Source organism: Gavia stellata, chromosome 6 (genome assembly GCF_030936135.1).
Source record: "Gavia stellata isolate bGavSte3 chromosome 6, bGavSte3.hap2, whole genome shotgun sequence".
In the NCBI taxonomy this organism is placed as follows: Eukaryota; Metazoa; Chordata; class Aves; order Gaviiformes; family Gaviidae; genus Gavia; species Gavia stellata.
Window position 1 is genome coordinate 18244986 of NC_082599.1, and position 18378 is coordinate 18263363.

General features: G+C 40.0%; 1 protein-coding gene across 2 annotated transcripts in view; it reads left to right on the top strand.

Moving 5' to 3' along the window:
• Window positions 1-9362, top strand: part of ODAD2 (outer dynein arm docking complex subunit 2) — a 91010-nt gene extending 81648 nt beyond the window's left edge. For both annotated transcript variants that reach the window (XM_059818991.1, XM_059818992.1), the window contains exon 19: window positions 9249-9362. In XM_059818991.1, coding sequence (XP_059674974.1) covers window positions 9249-9362 — 114 coding nt within the window. The remainder of the gene's footprint in view (window positions 1-9248) is intronic.
• Window positions 9363-18378: the final 9016 nt, after the last annotated feature.

Below are 18378 nucleotides of genomic sequence, written 5' to 3' on the forward strand. Positions count from 1 at the left end.
ATAAGATGCAACTTGAGATCAACATTGCAAAATTTGTCACTAGTCTGGAACCTGTGGTATCTCTTTGCTGCAGTTCGATGTTGTCTTCAAAGACAGACTAGTTATAGTGCACTTCAGGAATATCAGACAAACTAGAGAAAAACAATGCACCATGTTTTCAGGGTAGTGATGAGAATTCAGGCAGAACCCTTCAGTATGTGAGGGTTAATGGGCAGCTTAAACCTCCTTTTTTTCCTCTGACTTGCTGCTGATAGTATATTTGCAACTGCCCCCTCTTAACTTTCATGTAATCTTCATATGACTGCTAGAGCTAGACAGACAGACAAAATGACAGTACTCACATTGATAGCAATGTTAACAAATTTGGAAAACCAAAACTGAATTAGCAATTCTTTCTCAATGTCCTATACTACCTCCTCAGTAATACTTGGGAAGGAAAGGCAAGGTAAAAGTCATGCTCCTGTAAAATTAAAAAGAAAGCAAAGTGTGAAAAAGCAGGGAAGTATGGAAAAGGAGCAGGAAATACAAAGAAGAAAGATTGATCAGGCTAGCAGCAATATAAGAGAAGGATAGTCCCCAACATGTTGCTGAGCCAATTTACATTACATGTAGTAAGTAAGCAGGCTTGTGTTTAATCTTAATAAAATTAATTTCAGGTGAATTGAAAAAAGCTTTTTAAAAAATGTCACTCTATTGAGATTACAAAAAAGTTCTTTATTCTCTCTATCCCACCAAAAGCCTTTTATATGTTAATCTTCTGTTGAAAACTACAATGAAATAAAAATAAAATAGAGAAAGTGGTTCAAATAAAAATATGCTGTAAGACCCTGGGCTTCATCACTTCTGGATTATCAGATCTGCGTATTGCTTTTTGTGGGAAGAATTTCATGTCCCATAAGACTCTTTGTACATTGGAATGTTCATGATGATTGAATTCTTTCTTAATATTGCACCAAACTTCTTAACAGCTGAATGTAGATTCAAACTATCTGCCTTTAAGGACTCCAATTGGTTACATGTAATTTTACCTTTTGAACAAAGATTAGAAATAATTTTTATTACTAGTTTTATTTAGCTATCTTACCTCTGCATGGTATGTTTATATTTAGTTAGACTTACATCTGAAATTGTTGGAAATATCCCTCCTATAAGTAACAACTTGAGATGGGAAAACCTTTAAACTTAGTGTATTTTGAAGTGGCCTGCAAGTTTACAGTTTTTAAACTATCTTGCATTTCACCATTTAGCATTTTCTTCACTTTCTCCTTGTCGCTGATATTCAGAGTTCTCTGCCCATTTATTATGTCTTTGCACAGAAGGGAGTCATCCTTCTTTAAATAATTATATAAGAAATAGACAATTAATACAGGTGAGACGGAGAGTGAGCTGTAGGGTTTATTCATTTTTTGTAGATATATAAAAACTTGCAAGTATGTATGTGTACTTAAAGTGCGTACCGGATTATAATTCCCTTTAGGCATTCAGGTATTTCTCCAAAGTGATGCAATACAACATTTAACCTTACTGGAGAGTATGAGAACTATATTCTTATTTTGTGTTTTATTAGTGTGTGCTCAAGAGGATTTCTTTTCAAGAGTGCTATCCCCATTGTAGTAAGCACAATTCAGATGTGTTGGAGGAATATGGCCCTTGTCCCAAATACCTGGTTTAGTTGCAGTACAGCAGGTGACTAAACAAAATAGACAAAAAGGGACAGATAGCAGGTATAAAAAACAAAAAAATGAAGCTGTACCCAGAAGGATTTTAAACTTCAAATCTATCATGGTGTAAAATCAGTTGAAGTTCACTGAAGCTGTGTATGTGACATCACTGAAGCATGTGATAAACATCTCATGGTAGGGTACCAGTAATTAGATGTTCACTGAATCTGTCAAGCCCTACACTTCTTCCTCCCTTGTTTCCCAGCATTTTGTGGGATTCAGCTTACCAACAGCTTTTTTGTCACAGGCAGTCACACAGGAAAAAGTAACAGCGTCCAAAGGACAAGTCACCTGTCATGAGTCCTGAAAGAGGTGAAATGGTTTAATATCTGGAAGTACACCACACACTGCTGACAAGTTTGCTCTCATCCTAACAGGTCTTGCACCTGTTTGCAAAAAGTGCACAGGTTTGCCTGCCCCTGAACTCTTTCACAGGTTCTCTGAGGGAGGAAGGGGAAGATGAGAAAGAAGAGACAGCTCCTGGAAAGACGGCTGACCACCACCATGTTCAGGTGTACCTTAGCCCAAGCTGCATCTTTTAGACCTTCTCATCTCCCCAGCCATGCTTGAGTGACTCCCAAAGTTTGTTATCCTTTTTCCATGGCTGCCAGAATGGAGATGTGTTTCATGGGAGAGAGAAGAGGGAAGACAGGAATAAGAGGAAGGGAAAAGAAGCCAGGTGCAATCTCTCTAGGATTTCTCCCACCTCAGCCAGAGAGCTTCAGTTCCTGCCTCTTTACATGCAAAGTGAGTGAACTAGGCTACACCAGGGGCTGCTCTGACTTTAGTTCCAGAGAGGAGAGACCTTATATGAGAGGCAATCAGCACAGTAGGTGTCTGCCCTGCCCATCTTCTGCCTTTACTGGAATTTCTTGGTACTGGATTTTGTATGTCTGCTAGCTCAGAGTGTTCCCTGGCACACAGGACTTTACATCTGAAATCTGTTCTCTTTGTGCCACCTGAGAAAAACAAAATTAACAGAAAACACTGAAGAACTTACATGAGCATCTTCTTCTTAGGAGGCTGTGCATGGTACGTGTTGTCTTACTCTTTCACTCAGCTGAAAGAGGAAATCAGGAAATCAGCCTGAATTTTAGTTTAGAAACAGTGACTTAGCTTAACCTTCATTATGCTTTGATTGTGGAGTATGTTTTATTATTTATAATTTAATTTTATGAGAAGTCTTTTCGTAGGAATATGTGTAACATAACACTCAAACTAGGTGCTTTAATATTTTCCAGTGTGCAATATGGTGTTGAAAGTTAGCAAAATGCTGGCTAGATCTAGACTGATACTTTCTTGGATAAGCTTCTACCATATGCTTTTATTTAAAGTATTTTTTTCTTTTAGGTTAGATTTATAAAAAGCATGTGAGAAATGTCTTTTTTTGGAAAAGAAGTGTTATGCAATTAGAAAATCACAGTGTTAGACATTTAGCATCCTTTAGGAAACGTTGCATGTAAAAAGTCAGATATTAAATCTAAATTTAAAAAAAAAAGGAAAGTCTTACCAACAACTGGAAATGCTTTGTCAATCTACAAGACGTCATCACCAGCACAGCAGATAGAAGCAGCAGCTGTATTGAAGTAAATGTCTTTGGTTCCAGGAATGTTAAGCTCTATGTGAACTCTGACTAGCTTCCCAGTATAGATATGAATCTTGTTGAAGGAGGTTGTCCATATTTCCTTCTGATTAGAAAAAATAAAATAAAATTTGTTTTACAGGGCAGAAAACCTAAAGAAGCCAGAAAAAAAGGGCATTAAATATTCTTTTTATAGTTATTCTTTATTCATTGCTTGCATTCATGTTCACAGGACTCCAGAGTATTGAACAGGGTGATCTTTTATCTGTTTTATATAAGCAAGGGAACCTCTTTCCAGCAGTATTGTTCTACACTTGCCACTGTTTTGGAAAACTTGTTGTAGAAAATCACATGACTAACCCCTTATTTAATGATTAATACATGCAAAACTCTATTCTTTCTGAAATCACCACTTCCTATGTTTCCTGCTTCCTGCCTCTGAGCCTTGAAGCTGCAATGACTGTGACCAAAGGAAACTGAGGACTTATAAATTATTGTACCCATACATGGAGCATCACTAACATCTGAGATTTTGTCAGATTCAAGATTTATTGTTGCAAAACTTGTCTACGCTTTTTCTGCTTTAAAATCCCCTTGAGCTACTTCTTTTGTAGAAGTGAAAAATTCTAGAAAGACATCTTCATAGAAGAGATAATTACTAGCCCATTTTTATTACTGTCTTACTCATCCAGGGATCCATACCCATTTTGGAATGACACTTTTACAACTTCTTATGTTGATGCCTATGTTATCTTGTTAGGAATAATTATTTTTCAATTGGTTATTTTGTGATTGTAGAGATAGTATTTTAAGGAAGCTGTGCTATCAGACAGTGGAAGGTAACATCATTCAAGATCCATGAATATCCAAGAAAATAGTATAGCTTACCCCTTACCTCTTACTGTTGCCCTGAGGAACAAAGGACTTTCCATTTTTGTTACAACTTTGGTATGCCAGAAAGCATAAGGCCCAACAATAAGAGTCTGCAAAGCATGTCTTCAGAGCAACAATTCCTGCTCCTGGTCTGGGACACTATAGACTGGTCAGCCTCATATTGGTCTCTGGGGAAATTATGGAGGGAGTCCTCTTGGAACACATTTCTGGGCATGAGAAGGAGAAGATGATTTGGAACAGTCAACATAAATTTACCAAAGGTAAACCTGATTGCTCTCTATGTGTCTAAGTTTGTAAAGGGGAGAAGAGCAGTGGATGTCATTTACCTTGGCTTTAGCAAGGTTTTCAACACTGTTTCCCGCGGCATGCTTCTGTCCAGATTAGGATATATTATATTCTAGATGTGTGAACAACCAAATGGATTAAAAATGGTTGGATGATCCAGCTCAGAGGGTAGTAGTTAGTGGGTTGTACTCTACCTGGAGGCTGGTGACAAGGGGAGTGCCAAAGGGTTCCCTCTGTTGGGATCTGTCCCATTTAACATGTTTGTGAGTGACCTGGGGAAGGCAAGGGACTGCTTACTCACAGAGTTTGCAATGACACCAAATCAGCAGTTGGGGCGGGGGGACCATTTGGATACAGTCAAGGGAAGGGGTGCCATTCAGAGATACCTAGGCAGGGCTGGAGCTGGCCAGCAGGAACGTTATGAAATTCAGCAAGGACAAATGCAAAGTCCTGCACCTGAGAAGGACTTGCACTTGCACTTGCAGTGATACAGGCTAGGGACTGACTGGCTGAGTAGCAGTTTTGTTGAAAAGGGCATAGAGATTTTGGTAGAGGGCAAGCAGAACATTAGCCAGCAGTGTGTCCTTACAGCAAAGAAGACACAGTACCGGGCTGTATGAGCAGGAGCACAGCCAGGAGATTGAGGGAAGTGATTGTTCCCCTTAGTACTCATTAGGCCACACCTAGAATACTGCACCCAGCTTTGGCCTTCCAGTATGGGAAAGACATGGATAAACTATAATAGGTTCAGCAGAGGACCACCAGGGTGGTCAAGAGCTAGAGCACTTGCCCTGTGTGGAGAAACTGAGGAAACTGGGCTTTTTCAGCCTGGAGAAGAGAGAGCTTCAAGCAGTCTTAATAGCAGCCTTCCAGTACCTACAAGAACGTCAGTCCTCAAAAAGATGGAGCTAGGCTTTTCACAGTGATGCATGGCAAGAGGATGAGAGATAACATGTGTAAACTGAAACAAGAGGGACTGAATGTAGGGAAAACCTTTTTCTCTATGAGGACAGTCAAACACTTCAACAGATTGCCCAAAGAGGTTGTGCCATCTCCATCACTGGAGGTTTTCAAGATCAGGCTGGATCTGAGAAACCCTGAGCAACCTGGTCTAACCTTGTAGCTGACTCTGCTTTGAGCATGACATTGGACTAGAGACATCCTGAGATCCCTTCCATTCTGAATTATTCTATGATTGTGCAATCCTAATATAGTATCACAATTCTGTGCTATTTTAAAGCTGGGATAGTAATAGCAAAATCTTCTTAATTGTTCTGAATATTTAAAGGATTTGGCTGTGCATTGCTTTTGCTTTTGGAACCCAGAAATGCTACATATGCTCTGTACGTTCTCCAAACAGCTTGTATTTGTGCTTATTTGCTGGTATGACGTGCTAACTGTGCAAAAAATTTTGGACTCTCGCCTTAGAATATAGATACCTGCCAACAGAAAATGAAGGCTACATAGTGCTGCAAATGCTTTCTCTGTCTATGGAAAGTGCCTCGTATGTGCCAGAAAGAAGCATTTATACCACATGCTTTTTTACTGCTTTTCACATCTGTTAACATTTACATGTGTCAGAAAACAATACCTGAACAGTAAAGGGAAAGGATACATGAAGTTCAAGGGCATTGCATCAAGAAAAAGGACATGTTATATTGCACTGGTGCACTGGAATAAAAAAAGATTTCTTGGACTTGTCAAATATATCTAGTATGTGGGTATGGTCTGTGTATACTATCTATGAATACATTTCCATATCTGAATTGGACAACCCAAATTGCCAGTAAATTCAGCTGAACCCATGAAAGGGTCTTTACTTCAGTCAGGAAGTAAAAGAATTATAACTTTCTTGGAACATACAAAAAGAATAAAATATAATTTCATTTAAGGCAGGATTTATATCAAAATCTTCAAAGTTAGATTCCTAAATATGGAATTACCTACTTACATTGAAATATTTTGCATTTTCAATAATGTCTTCAGCTGCCTTTTTGTTAGCACAAAAGGAGTAAGTTGACTGACAAATGTTGCTGCATATCCTCAGTCCTCAGAGGCAGCTACTGTATTAGACTGTGTTTCCAAGAATATTTCTTTGAAGTCGTATTGTGAAAATCCTGAGACACAGTGTAGTACAGGATTTTGTATGACATGGCAGTTCTTACAGATGTTACCACTGTCAAGTGACTTAGAAGAACAATGAATTAGAGAGTAACTGATCCTTGATCTCCTGATCTCAGAAGGAAAAAAATCAGTGTTTGATACCTTTACAAAAATTGTTCTTTGCATTGGTTGCATTCGTACCACTAATTCTTTAGACATCTATTTGGGTACTTTTAACCAGTGTCATGTAGTAGGCTGTTCTTTGATACCTAGCCCTGATTTTCCAAAATGCACCTGCAATAAAGAGCACAGTTCCTCCCCCAGTATTGTTATTGCTTAATATTGAGCTCTGCATGGAAAATGATGGTAAAATGTCTATTTTCCTCAGTTTTCTGAGCCCAGAAGGAAGTTTTGGCTAAAAGAAATCAATAACCTTGAATTGTGTCCTACCTAACATGTAGTCATAATAAAGGCGTAGGTCTGTTTTTTGCTTTTTACTGTATGTCTACTAATCTATGTCCAAAACATTATTTTTGTGATGAACTTCTGCTCATACAAACTGATAACAAGTCCTATGCTGAAATTATTATGAAAGTTTGAGTTCCACACTCACTACACTGAAAAAGCCTTCCACTAGGTCTGTGAAGATGCCGTGAATAATCACATAATGCATATAGTTCCCTTGCCCCCAAATTTGAAACTTATGGTTTTACCAAAACCACCCTAGAACGGTATGTGCATGCATATTTTTGGTTTTGAGTCAGGGATATGAAGGATCTATACCAGTTTTCCTCTGTAAATTATACAAGAAAGTTGTGAGGCACCCAAAGAAACACTTTATACTTTAAGCTGATGAGAAATCAGCTGGTGGAAAATAGCAAGGAAGAAAGATCTTCATCCAGCAATATTTCTTAAGAAAAAAAAGAAGTTAAGCATCTGATAAACTTGCATTCTGGCCTTTGTGCTTTGTAGAGCAGCTTTATCACTACACAGAGATGTGCTGCTTGGTCTTCCTGCCAGTTGAAGTCAGTGGTGAAACTTCCACTGACTTCTCTGGTTGCTGCCCCTGGCCCAACATTTACAGGCAAATAAAGTGTAGGAATATAAAGCTTTCTCATATAATTTCTTCTCATGTCATTTTAACTCTGGCATATCCCTCTAGGAATGTTCACACTTTAAGAATTCTTGTCTAGCTATTTGTATATAGACATCTGATTACATTAATGGAAATTATAGCAAGAATTGCTAGAAAAAAATATCATTGATGCTTAATTTACATAATACTCTTTTTGACATAATTCAGGCCCATCACAGGCACCCTTACAAGTTACATGTAGGGGTCAAAGGGTGAAAGGTGACTGGCAAGATGCTTGTTTTGTACATTTGGCTAACACAAATACTTCCTCAAGTATAAAATGCTTTGATCTCTATAAGCAAATGCCATATGTGCACAGCTGTGGCCCATGCCTCACGATTGCTGGAAGGTTAGAAAAAGGTAGCATACGAATTAGATGTCTGCATTCAATTTATGCTTTTATATTTAGCAGTTCATAATTTTGTGTAATATTTTAGCTGTATGAAAAATATGCACCGGAGTTGAGTGATAACAGATTTCTCTGTGGTTTGACTCAACATTGTTTGAGTAAGCACAGAATCCTAAGTATTGCAGACTGAAAATATAGGTTTTAATTAGAGCTGTCTGAGCTTCAAAATACCTGAACGCCCATTAAGCTTGGCAGATTTTCAGAAATCTGAGGATTGCGTGGAGCTGATTTCAGCTAAGCAAGAGTCTTCTGTTTTCCAGCATATATTGCATTTGCAGTTGCATCACTGACTTGCAACACACTGAGGAAGTGAGATCCAAAACCATTATTAATGGTTTTCTGATATGTAAAAATGTTTTATCATGAAGGCCTGTCTTATGTCATATTTGTGTTGAACAATAACTTACTCCAAGGGAATTTCCATTGAAAAAATTGAATGACTTCCAGCGTAAAGGATCTACTCCACGTGACTGAAAAGTTGAATCAGCTCCAAAAGTTTGGTGCCTTTTTTGAGCTTTTGTTTTTTACTTTTACATGCTAATGTTTAAGAATGATATGCCCAGATCCGTATCACACAAGCAGTTTAAATGTGAGTGGTTTGCTGTGACAATAAAGAAACCTGCTGCAGTCAATGAGTCACAAGGGCTCCTTCACATGGAACCAGTTTCATGGTCAAGGCAAAAAAAAAAAAAGAAGTATGGTTTTGCTTATTAAAAATCTTGAGCATATACAAATATACTAGTGTACCTGGGGGGGGAAAACCATTATTTCAGTTAAAGCATATGCAATTTCTACTGACAAGAAAAAATCCAAGTCACGGCCAATAGTCAGACCTGATAAACAGAAAATCAGACATGAAAATATCAAATTACAGGTACAAATATGATAAAATAGAAAGCGTTGTGCTCTATGCATATATTAACACACATAGGTGTACAAAAGTATACATATATAGATATACATACATACATATCTAATACAGTGTTGTTAATATGATTTTTAGTATTTTATTATGTGAGTAAATTCATGCAATTGTTCTAGATATTATTTGAATATTATTTAAATAATAGCACATTCATTTGTTTTTCTTATGCTGTTTCTCTTTTGTATTTTTGCTAGCTCCTACTGGCTATGGTAGGCTCTACAGATGAAACTCTGCAGGAGGCAGCAGCTGGTTGCATAGCAAACATTCGCAGATTGGCTCTAGCAGCAGAAAAAGCAAAGTATGGCTGATGCTTTAGCAGCTTTTACCAACACACTTGTTTTGCAATACAGCTACATTTAAATACATGATTACCCCTTCTGGCATCTGTATCTCATAGCACAACTCATTTATATGAGCATAATTTAATAACACAAATAAATCTGTGGAAAATTATGTTTGTTTTTACATTATTGGTGTGTCACGTCTAGGTTTTATAAAACACTCACACCTAGTTTTGTGTGTCTTTTACTATTATATCTTTCAAAAGACTATCAGTTAAGATATGTCAAAGACTTTTTCTACAATTAATATGCTTATAATTGAAATTCATTGTAGATATAAATGGTTTTGCATATCTGTGACATTACAATAAATTTTGCTTCACTGCGTGTGTGATTGTGCAGTGATTTATGAATGTCTTGAACAATTCCCTTCATGCTAAACTTGTCCAATCATCCTGTCATTATGATTTTGCCTGTTTGATCACTTGCAATTCACAGGAGAGGACGAAATACAGATACATCAATCTCACATCTGGTGTTACATAAGGACTGCAAACAGCTGTAGCAGTAGACATCACTCCAAATTTCCTGTTTCTACCAACATCAAACAAAATAGTGCTTAATTTTATAAGTAGCTGGTGAAATGTGTTTTAATTAACACGTGGTTAACTCAAATTTAAATTTACCAGCTGTTAAGAAAAAGTGGAGAATTACATTTACGTTTACACATTATCTTATTGTGGTTTTTTGTTTTTAAGATGAGGACAACATTGTATTGATGTAGTCACTTTATTTTTCTGCATAAAATTATATTCAGAATTAGAGTTGCTTTCAATAACCACATAAATAATGATTGATATTATCGATTACGGACCCACTGTACGTACCATGCTCAACAAATAATACTAAAGCATTTCCTTGAGAGTAGTAAGGTCTTAATTACAAGCACAGACTGCTGACAAAACTGAAAAAAAACAAATGTTTAAATAACTTGTGTTTGTCAAGTACTCACTTCTGAATGATTTTTTTTACTGCCCTTACTAATTAACAATTTTCTTGGTTTGGAAACACTTTGCAATTTCATTATTTTTCTTCTACCTAGCATGGCAACTCAAGGCAACTAATTTTACTGCTAACAGAAGCTTCTAAGGAAGACATAATGCAAATCCAACTTTTTATTTGTGTTTTCTCTGAAGCAGACATGAAGGACCATTTAAAATTTCATTTTAGAATGATGCAACTCTGAAAAAGGAGGATTGCATTGGGCCCTTAGGGAACATATAGAGAGTATTTTAAAGGAAACAAACTACAGACAGGTGCTGACAATGCGGAGATCAAAATATTAATCCAAGTAGTGTTTTTTGATCAATGCAAACACCAACATGGTCATGGGGTTGTCGCAAGTTCCATCAGCAACCAGTGACCAAGCAAATACTATTTTAGGTATTTGCCAGCTCTGCCCCAGAGGCCTGGTGTGTTATTTTGAATAAATATATCCATATTATTATACTGATGTCACAGCTGTAGTAGTAGCATATGCTTCATCACTATACCCAAAAATACTTCTAAAATAAATCATAATTGCCAAATTCATTTGGAAGAGGAGAGGCTTGATTTTATTTTTGTCTCTTCTGTGAGAGAAGCTGTAGATACAAATAGTTTATTACAGTCTTGCTTATGAAAAATACGTAAATTGGTGGTTTATTTTTCTAACTGTTGAGGGGAAAAAAGCTCCCTGACAATAACTGTTGTCCTTAACATGACCTCTCAAGGCACTCTTGACCGTTTAGCATGGATTTCAAATGGAATAAGTTCTGAAGTAAACTTAATTTTATGATACAATAAATGTCATATTCCTGACAATGAAATGGCCTCAGCTTGCCACTCTCACTCACGCTGGTAGCCCTTATGCCTCTGAGTGATTGATCTGAAGTCTTTTTTTTAAGGCTTCAGACAGTTAATTCCAGGCTTAAATGGACTTATTTGTGCTGTTTTCTTTTCCTTTATCATGCATGCAGTTTTTAAGTTCTGTACAAGGAGAAGAAATGCCAAAATTGATGCAGATCACCACACAGGCAAAGGATCAGTATTAAATAAACACATCTTTTCTGGCCAAAACTGGTGGATTCCATGTAATTAATACAAAGAGATTCAGTTGTTGGAAAATGAATAAATGAATGTGATCCCTGGCCCCTCTGAGCGGTGCAGTACAGCGTGTACATTTGAAAAGCTTCCACTTTTTCCACAGGGCTGTGTGGAGTTTCACAGCACTGCAGCCCTCTGAAAAGGGATCCTCACAAAGCTGGGTCCCACTTGCGGCTCACACGCCCCTCCTGGCAGCGCCTGCCATCCTATTCAAGCCCTGGCACCGACTCGAGCAGCCGCAGCCGCCCAGGCCCGGCATTCCCACCGCGTATCACCAGGCACCAGCCAGCTCCCGCTCCCCGGCTCCTGTGGCTGGAAGGGAAATGTCTTCGCTCCTTTCTCTTTCCACCGGCTGCTACTTGTCCACATAAACCTGTAGCCTCTTAGGAAACACGGTCATACTGAGCACTGGAGCTCAATATTATATTCAGCGGAGCACAATTTGATGTACAAATTCAATACAGAGTCTTATTTTAGTCGCAAAAATGAAGTGACTTAAAAAGGGGGATCGGACTCTGTCCTGTTCATTTGCCATTGACTGCTCAGTCTGCTCCCTCCTTGTTTTCTCTATGCAATTCCTGTATTTTCACAGTCTTGTAATAGTTGGGTTTTTTTCAGTTTATTTACATTACTGTCAGCAGAGAGTATCCATCACTTTTCACAATTTTGGGAGCCAGCTCCTGGCTCTGGGTGGAGCATCATGCTCCAACTTACAGCCATAAAGCCAGGCCTGCTCTTCACTGGCTGCTCATTTTCAGCTTTGTTCCTCATTTTCATTAAAATGTCAGAAAAAGTAGAGGCCAAGTAAGAAAAGTTGTCATGAGAAGGTGTTGGTTTGAGTATGGAAATACTACAGTTGATGAGAAAAAAAGCAAGAGAAGAAATCTTTCACCTTTATGCAATTATTTCTGAAACCTTAAAGGCCCACCACATCTTTCAGTCTATGCATCTGTCAGCAGCAAGATAGCTTTTCTTCTACCACTCTGTGAATTTATGATTTATTGCTTGGTGACAGATAACCATTATCAATAATTTAATTGTCCCAGGATGTTCAAACTACACATCTGAATCTGGGATTTATGTTCATTTCCTCTTAATGTTCATGCTAATGACAAGTGCATGTGTTCTGACACACAATATTGTCTCCAAGTTGTTAGGGAAATATAAACTTCACGGCCTGGGTGCAATGGATCTGCGATGTATTAGGGGCTTTGTTATTCTGCTCCGTCACTGAAACTTTTCTTTGGCGAGTAAATGAGCTTGAGATTCACAGGACTGTCTTGAGAACTGAATCACTAATTTGCTTTAGGCTAACCGATCGCTTTGTGTGAAAGTACGGTACCTCTTTCATTCCATGTCTCCTAAAATGAGTTGAATGAGCTGCCGATGCCAGGGGTCAGATGTGAATCGTCCCAGGAGGCTGAACTAGATAATATGTTTGTTTAAGAATTTAATCTCATAATAAATTAAATGGTTGTTCCTTGCACATTTCCACCAGAATAATCTTTGTTTTACACATGACATCAGGATGGCTGCGATGGAAACATGTAATGTGTTTCTTCAGCAGTGGTATTCAAGTTTCCATGCGGGCAGTTTGCAGAGCTTATTTCCAGAGTCAGAAGCTAACTGCTACCCCACTGTAAATTGTGGTTTGCCTCTTCTTTAGCCACTGAAGCTTTGCCACACACTGCTCAGGATCCAGAACAACAGAAGGAAGCAATGCTGCATCTTGGCCACTTCTCAATTCAGACAACCTAATCTTCTGCTCTTCGGTGACCTGGCACCTGCCAGGACCAGCATGTCTGCAGCCATAGCCATTGCAGTGGGAAGTTATGTTGCACCATTTTTGAAGGAATTAGTTTTAGCAATTATTGTTCCCTCCCCTGCTTAAACAGAGGTGTTCCTCCGTGTTCAGTGTTTTGCTGCTTTGGCTATTGAAGTCAGGCAAAATTCAGCCATTTTCAAGAAGCTTTTCCTTAGTGCAATTCTACATTGTAACGTGTGCTTTTCATCCTATCACTTAGCTATCAGTTCAGTAATACTCACAACTTGCTGGGAAGGACTTCCACGGACAGCATGACCATGGCTTGTGTTTATCCTCTTGACTTGTTTCTGTGCTATCTGCCAGACACCTTTCAGTTGGCAAGTTCCTCTCTCTTTTCCAGTTGTTGTCATTGGCAAGTTATATGTTTTATCCTAGTCTACATGGAGCACGCTACCCTTCAGCTGCTTGATCTTTCTTCTACAACGACTGTAATCAATTCTACTTTGAACACAAATGTTTTCTTTCTGAAAGGTTCATAAACCCACGTAAGGAAGCTTTGACTTTGTCTACCAAGTTCTGTGATATTGCCTAATCCTATCACCTTTGCAGTTTTCCAGTGGCACAACCATCTTCACTAATTTCTTGTGGGTTTTTCCATCATTTGAGACTCCTGATGTGGTCAAAAGATAGTAGTTTGGCCAGTCAAAACCTTTGGTTGGTGTAATTTTGAGTGTGTATTGGAGAAAGGCCGGCAGAATGACATTATACTAATGCTGAACCATGAAACAATAGGTCCTAAACCAGCAGTTTTCAGTTGACTCCCCATTGCACCAGGATCCTGGAGTGCCTTTAAAGCTTCTCCACTCTTCATTAGGTGAGAATCTGCCTAGAAGCTTTGGGGCTGCAAAATTGTTCCTTACAATCTTGGTGGTAAGGTTTTGTCCAACAATGCTGTGACACACCCCACTTCTCCGAGGGGCTTGGTGAATGCAGGAGAGCAACACAGAGCACCTGTGATTCAGTGGGTGCCTCTGGCAGCAGAATTTTGCTCCAATGGCCGAGCCTTAAACTGCACTTTCTAATACCCGGATTAAATAACTAGGGATTTGCGTACTGCTTCTGAAAAAAAAAAGGCTTTAATAAAAACGGTAATTAAAAAGTTACAGATGCTGATAAAATTAAAACCATATGATATGGAATTGAAATGATTTAGTGTTGAAAAATGTTGGTTGATTCAGTAGTAGTTAAATTTCCAAATAACTTGTCTTGAACAAGCAAATAGTTTTAAGCATTTGGCTATGTGTCTTCTTTTAAAAAAATGTGAACACAGATCATGTTGCTGGTTCCCTCTGCCACAGACTGGTAAAGGCTGCGCTATAAAATTAGTGCAGTAAACCACTCATCTTTCCAGTTGCCGCATTCTCTTCTCCAATCGACAGCCTTTTGGGGCCTCCTTGGCTCTTCAGCAAAAAGCACCAAGTGCAGTTCTGTTGCTCTAATGAAAAAATAACAACAACGTCTGGGAAGCCATAGAATGATGCAATAACCGTGCTGCTCTGCTTCCTTTAATGTGATGAAGCTTGCATATTTGCCTGGCCCCAGTGTTTTACTCCTGCCAGTATTGTACTGTAAAGAGACTTGGCAGAACACGTTCAAAGGCTGTTTGTGGTTTTTCACTCAGCATTAAACCTTCCAATGACGGAAGGGTGGGGGAACCCATATTGGGACAAACAGACATTCAAAAAGTAAAAAAAAAAAAGAGGAGAAGAAGGCTGGTGGTAAGATGGTCAGCAGTTTATGGTTATGGGACTGGAGTTGATTAGAGCCAAGCTGAGACCCACTGGAGGACGATACCATGTATTAAACCAGTGGGTCTTCTCGGCCCACTTTCCAGGGGGCAACCAGCCCAAAGGAAAACCAGCTCCTAATGTTCTGAGAGAAGAGATCAGTGTTGCTTCAGTCTGATAACCAAAGTCACACCGTTCTTGATAAATGCTGTCGGTCACAAGGGGTGCGATAGCACAGAGGCTCTAGGATTGCCACTTTTTGTGGTGTGTTTGCCCAATGTATGGAAAATTCCTGTCCCCATGGCTGCCAGTCTTGATCTGCAGACCTTCACTGAACTCACTTATGGCTGACTTTCTTTTTTCATTACACCATTCCAAAAGCAGACTACCTAGTCCTCACCCCTGTGTGAGGTTAGGCAGGAAAATATTCAAAGTGGAGCTGGAGCAAATCTTGGAGAGAAATATTCCGTGTGCACTTGCAGATGAGAGGCAAAATATGTTCAGAAGCAGAAGTTATGGTGAGATTGATGCCTCCTTCCAACCCGTTCCACAACTGTCTGTGGTGGGGTGTCATGTAAAAGGAAAAATATTTGGAAAAGCGGACATCTGTGGGCCAGCCTTGGTATGCTTCCCAGAATGTAATGACTAGGTGAATGTTTTTCAGGGCAGCAACTAAGGAATATAGGTGACTGCCAAGCACTGGATCTGATGTGGCGTGAAGAGGTACAAACAAAGAGGAGTGATTTCTCTGAGGAACCTGAGGCCTAATTCTTTCCAAAATCAGCATTACAAATAAAACAAAACAAAACAAAACAAAACAAAACAAAACAAAACAAAACCCAAAAACAAACAAACAAAAAAACCAAAACAGAACTCTTTTCAGTCCTCCGGCATTACTTTTCAGATTTTTGCATATCTTTAAGACACTTCCATTACATGGACATGCTCATTTTCACCAGTCTTAGGGCTCTACAAGTACCAGTGTAAACTCATCATTGTAGACATTTCTAAATCAACACAGTTACTGAGATCTATGTTACGGTTTTAGTTCCACTGGCAATTACTGATATCTAATTACCACTTAATCTGTTCTGAACTTTGTAGGAATGTGTAATAGAAACCACTTTAACTTTTGCTAGAACTGAATTTGAATCATGTGCCTCCTCTCCTATATGACTGCCACCTCCACACCCACCATCCCAAAGAACTGAAATGTATTTCAGCTTTAAGAGCAAAATACTCTGTACTCTACCATGTACATCCTTGCCCTGGGAGATGGGAAATGCAGGCTCAAGTGCCCCACAGCACCCTCAGACACTCTGCAAGTCTCAGAGAGTCTCCATCGGAGAAAGCCAACATGAGAGAGGACCCCTGTGGCCTGGGAACAGCTATTCCATATCGTGGACAAGCATTACAACTAGGACAAAGCACAGCTGTGATGATGGGGCCTCAGAAAGTGGCGGCCAAAATGCTCAACTCCAGAAGGAGCTTTAGGGCTGTGAAGCATCTCTTTGCAACCTAAAGTAAGTGTCTCTTTCCCTGAGAGGGCTGAGATCGAGCACAGAGCTTCTCCATAGGGTTTCCCAGTGCCACAGGCCTGGCTGAAGACCTGTAAGCATCCTGCAGTGCCGGGCAGGCGCTTGATAAGCAGCCTGGGCTCAGGGCTTCCACTGTGAGTCTGGCAGGGTGTGCACTGGACGCACAGAGGCATATATTTTCATAGCAAATCTAAGTGGCAGTTCAGAAAAGCTGACCCAGCCAAAGAAAACCCTGGAAAACCCCGCAGAATGAAACAATAAAACTGTCTAAGAATTTAATCCAATGAGAAAGTTAATAATTGTCAGAGGTCCACCAGATTTACATTTCTAAAATGAACCAGGCCAACGAAGAAACAATCTTGTGCTTCTAAAATCAATCAGCGGCAGTTTTACAAAGTAATAAGAATGTGGAGGGAATTCAGTTACAAAAAGTGGCTGCCACCTGCAGGTACCCCTTCAAAGTTTTAATCAATAAGGTTTGCGGAAAAATAGGTGAAACCTCACTTTGCTGGGGCAGGTAACATTTTGCGTTGGCCAGGAGCAAGTGTGATTTGGGCAAACGTGTCTTGAATAACTGCAAACAAAATGATGGCAAAACAGCTGAGTGAGAGCCAAAGGGGGCTGCAGGCTGCCTCTGGAGAGCTCCCGACGGCTGAGGATGTGCTGCAAACCCAGCCTGCTGTGACCAGGAGCAGTTCCCTTGGGCAGCTCTGGGTGACAGGTAACAGCACGACAATCCAAAGACAAATTGTAGGATACCACTCCTGCCCAAGGAAAATCTAAAGGGAGGGATGCGGGAGTCACTCCCAGCGATTCCCGCGTCTGCCACTCATGTGCAGGTACCCAATGAGCTCCAGCCCTGGGAGCAGCGGGGCGGCACGACTGCTCTCACATACTCCCTTTCTCACCTCGCTGCAGGGCCCGCGTGAGGGCAGCTGCATCCTCAGCTGCTGGGAGAGGTGCTGGTCAGTCACATCACTGTGTGGAAGGAAGTGAGGTGGAAAGAAAGATTTATTAAGGAAGGACTTTGTTTAAGAAGCAAAGAAAGATGATGTACTTTCTTAGCTTGATAAATGCAGATTTTGGGATGCTGCGTGGTGGGATGGCAACCCAGACTGTCAGGATCCAAAGGCAACCCCTCTTTTGGGGAATTATTCCAGCCAACGAGGCGTATGAAACAGTGCTGCTTCCACTCAGGAAAAGGACATGTGCCCTATACACCATATACTATCTTCATACCGCACCCCTTTTCATAAAGACTTGAAAGTATATGGCAATACAGATTACCCTCCTTGCTCTGCTATGAGAAGGGGGCTCCAAAAAACCTTACAGAATTTTTTCTTGCAGTGGGGTATCCCAACACGATCTGTGAGTCAAAAGCCCTCCGCGTGTCATGGCATTCACTGAAGTTCATGGGCATGCAACCTCAGGGGGGTATCCCTCCAGCCTGCAGAGACCCCACTGCAGCGAGGCCTTGAGTTTGCCAGCCCTGACAAGCAGCTGAGCCACAGGGAAGCAAGAGGACTTGCGGAATGAAAACGTGCATTTAGCTCCATCAGCTGCCTTGCCTCCAGCTCAGACGATTTCCTTCTGTCTCAGTCTGATAACTGTGCAGGCTCCCAAAACCTTCTCAGATTGCTGCTGTCCTGCAGATCCCAAAAGAAGCAGGGTGAAAGAAAGCTTACAAAAGGCTTGATATCTCTCTGAGCAGTCTTAGTCTCTGGTAGATTAGCAAAGCAAACAAATGAAGGCTTCTTGGAGCTAGCCAGAGACTTTTGGCAAACCCATGTGTTTGTGACTGCTACCTT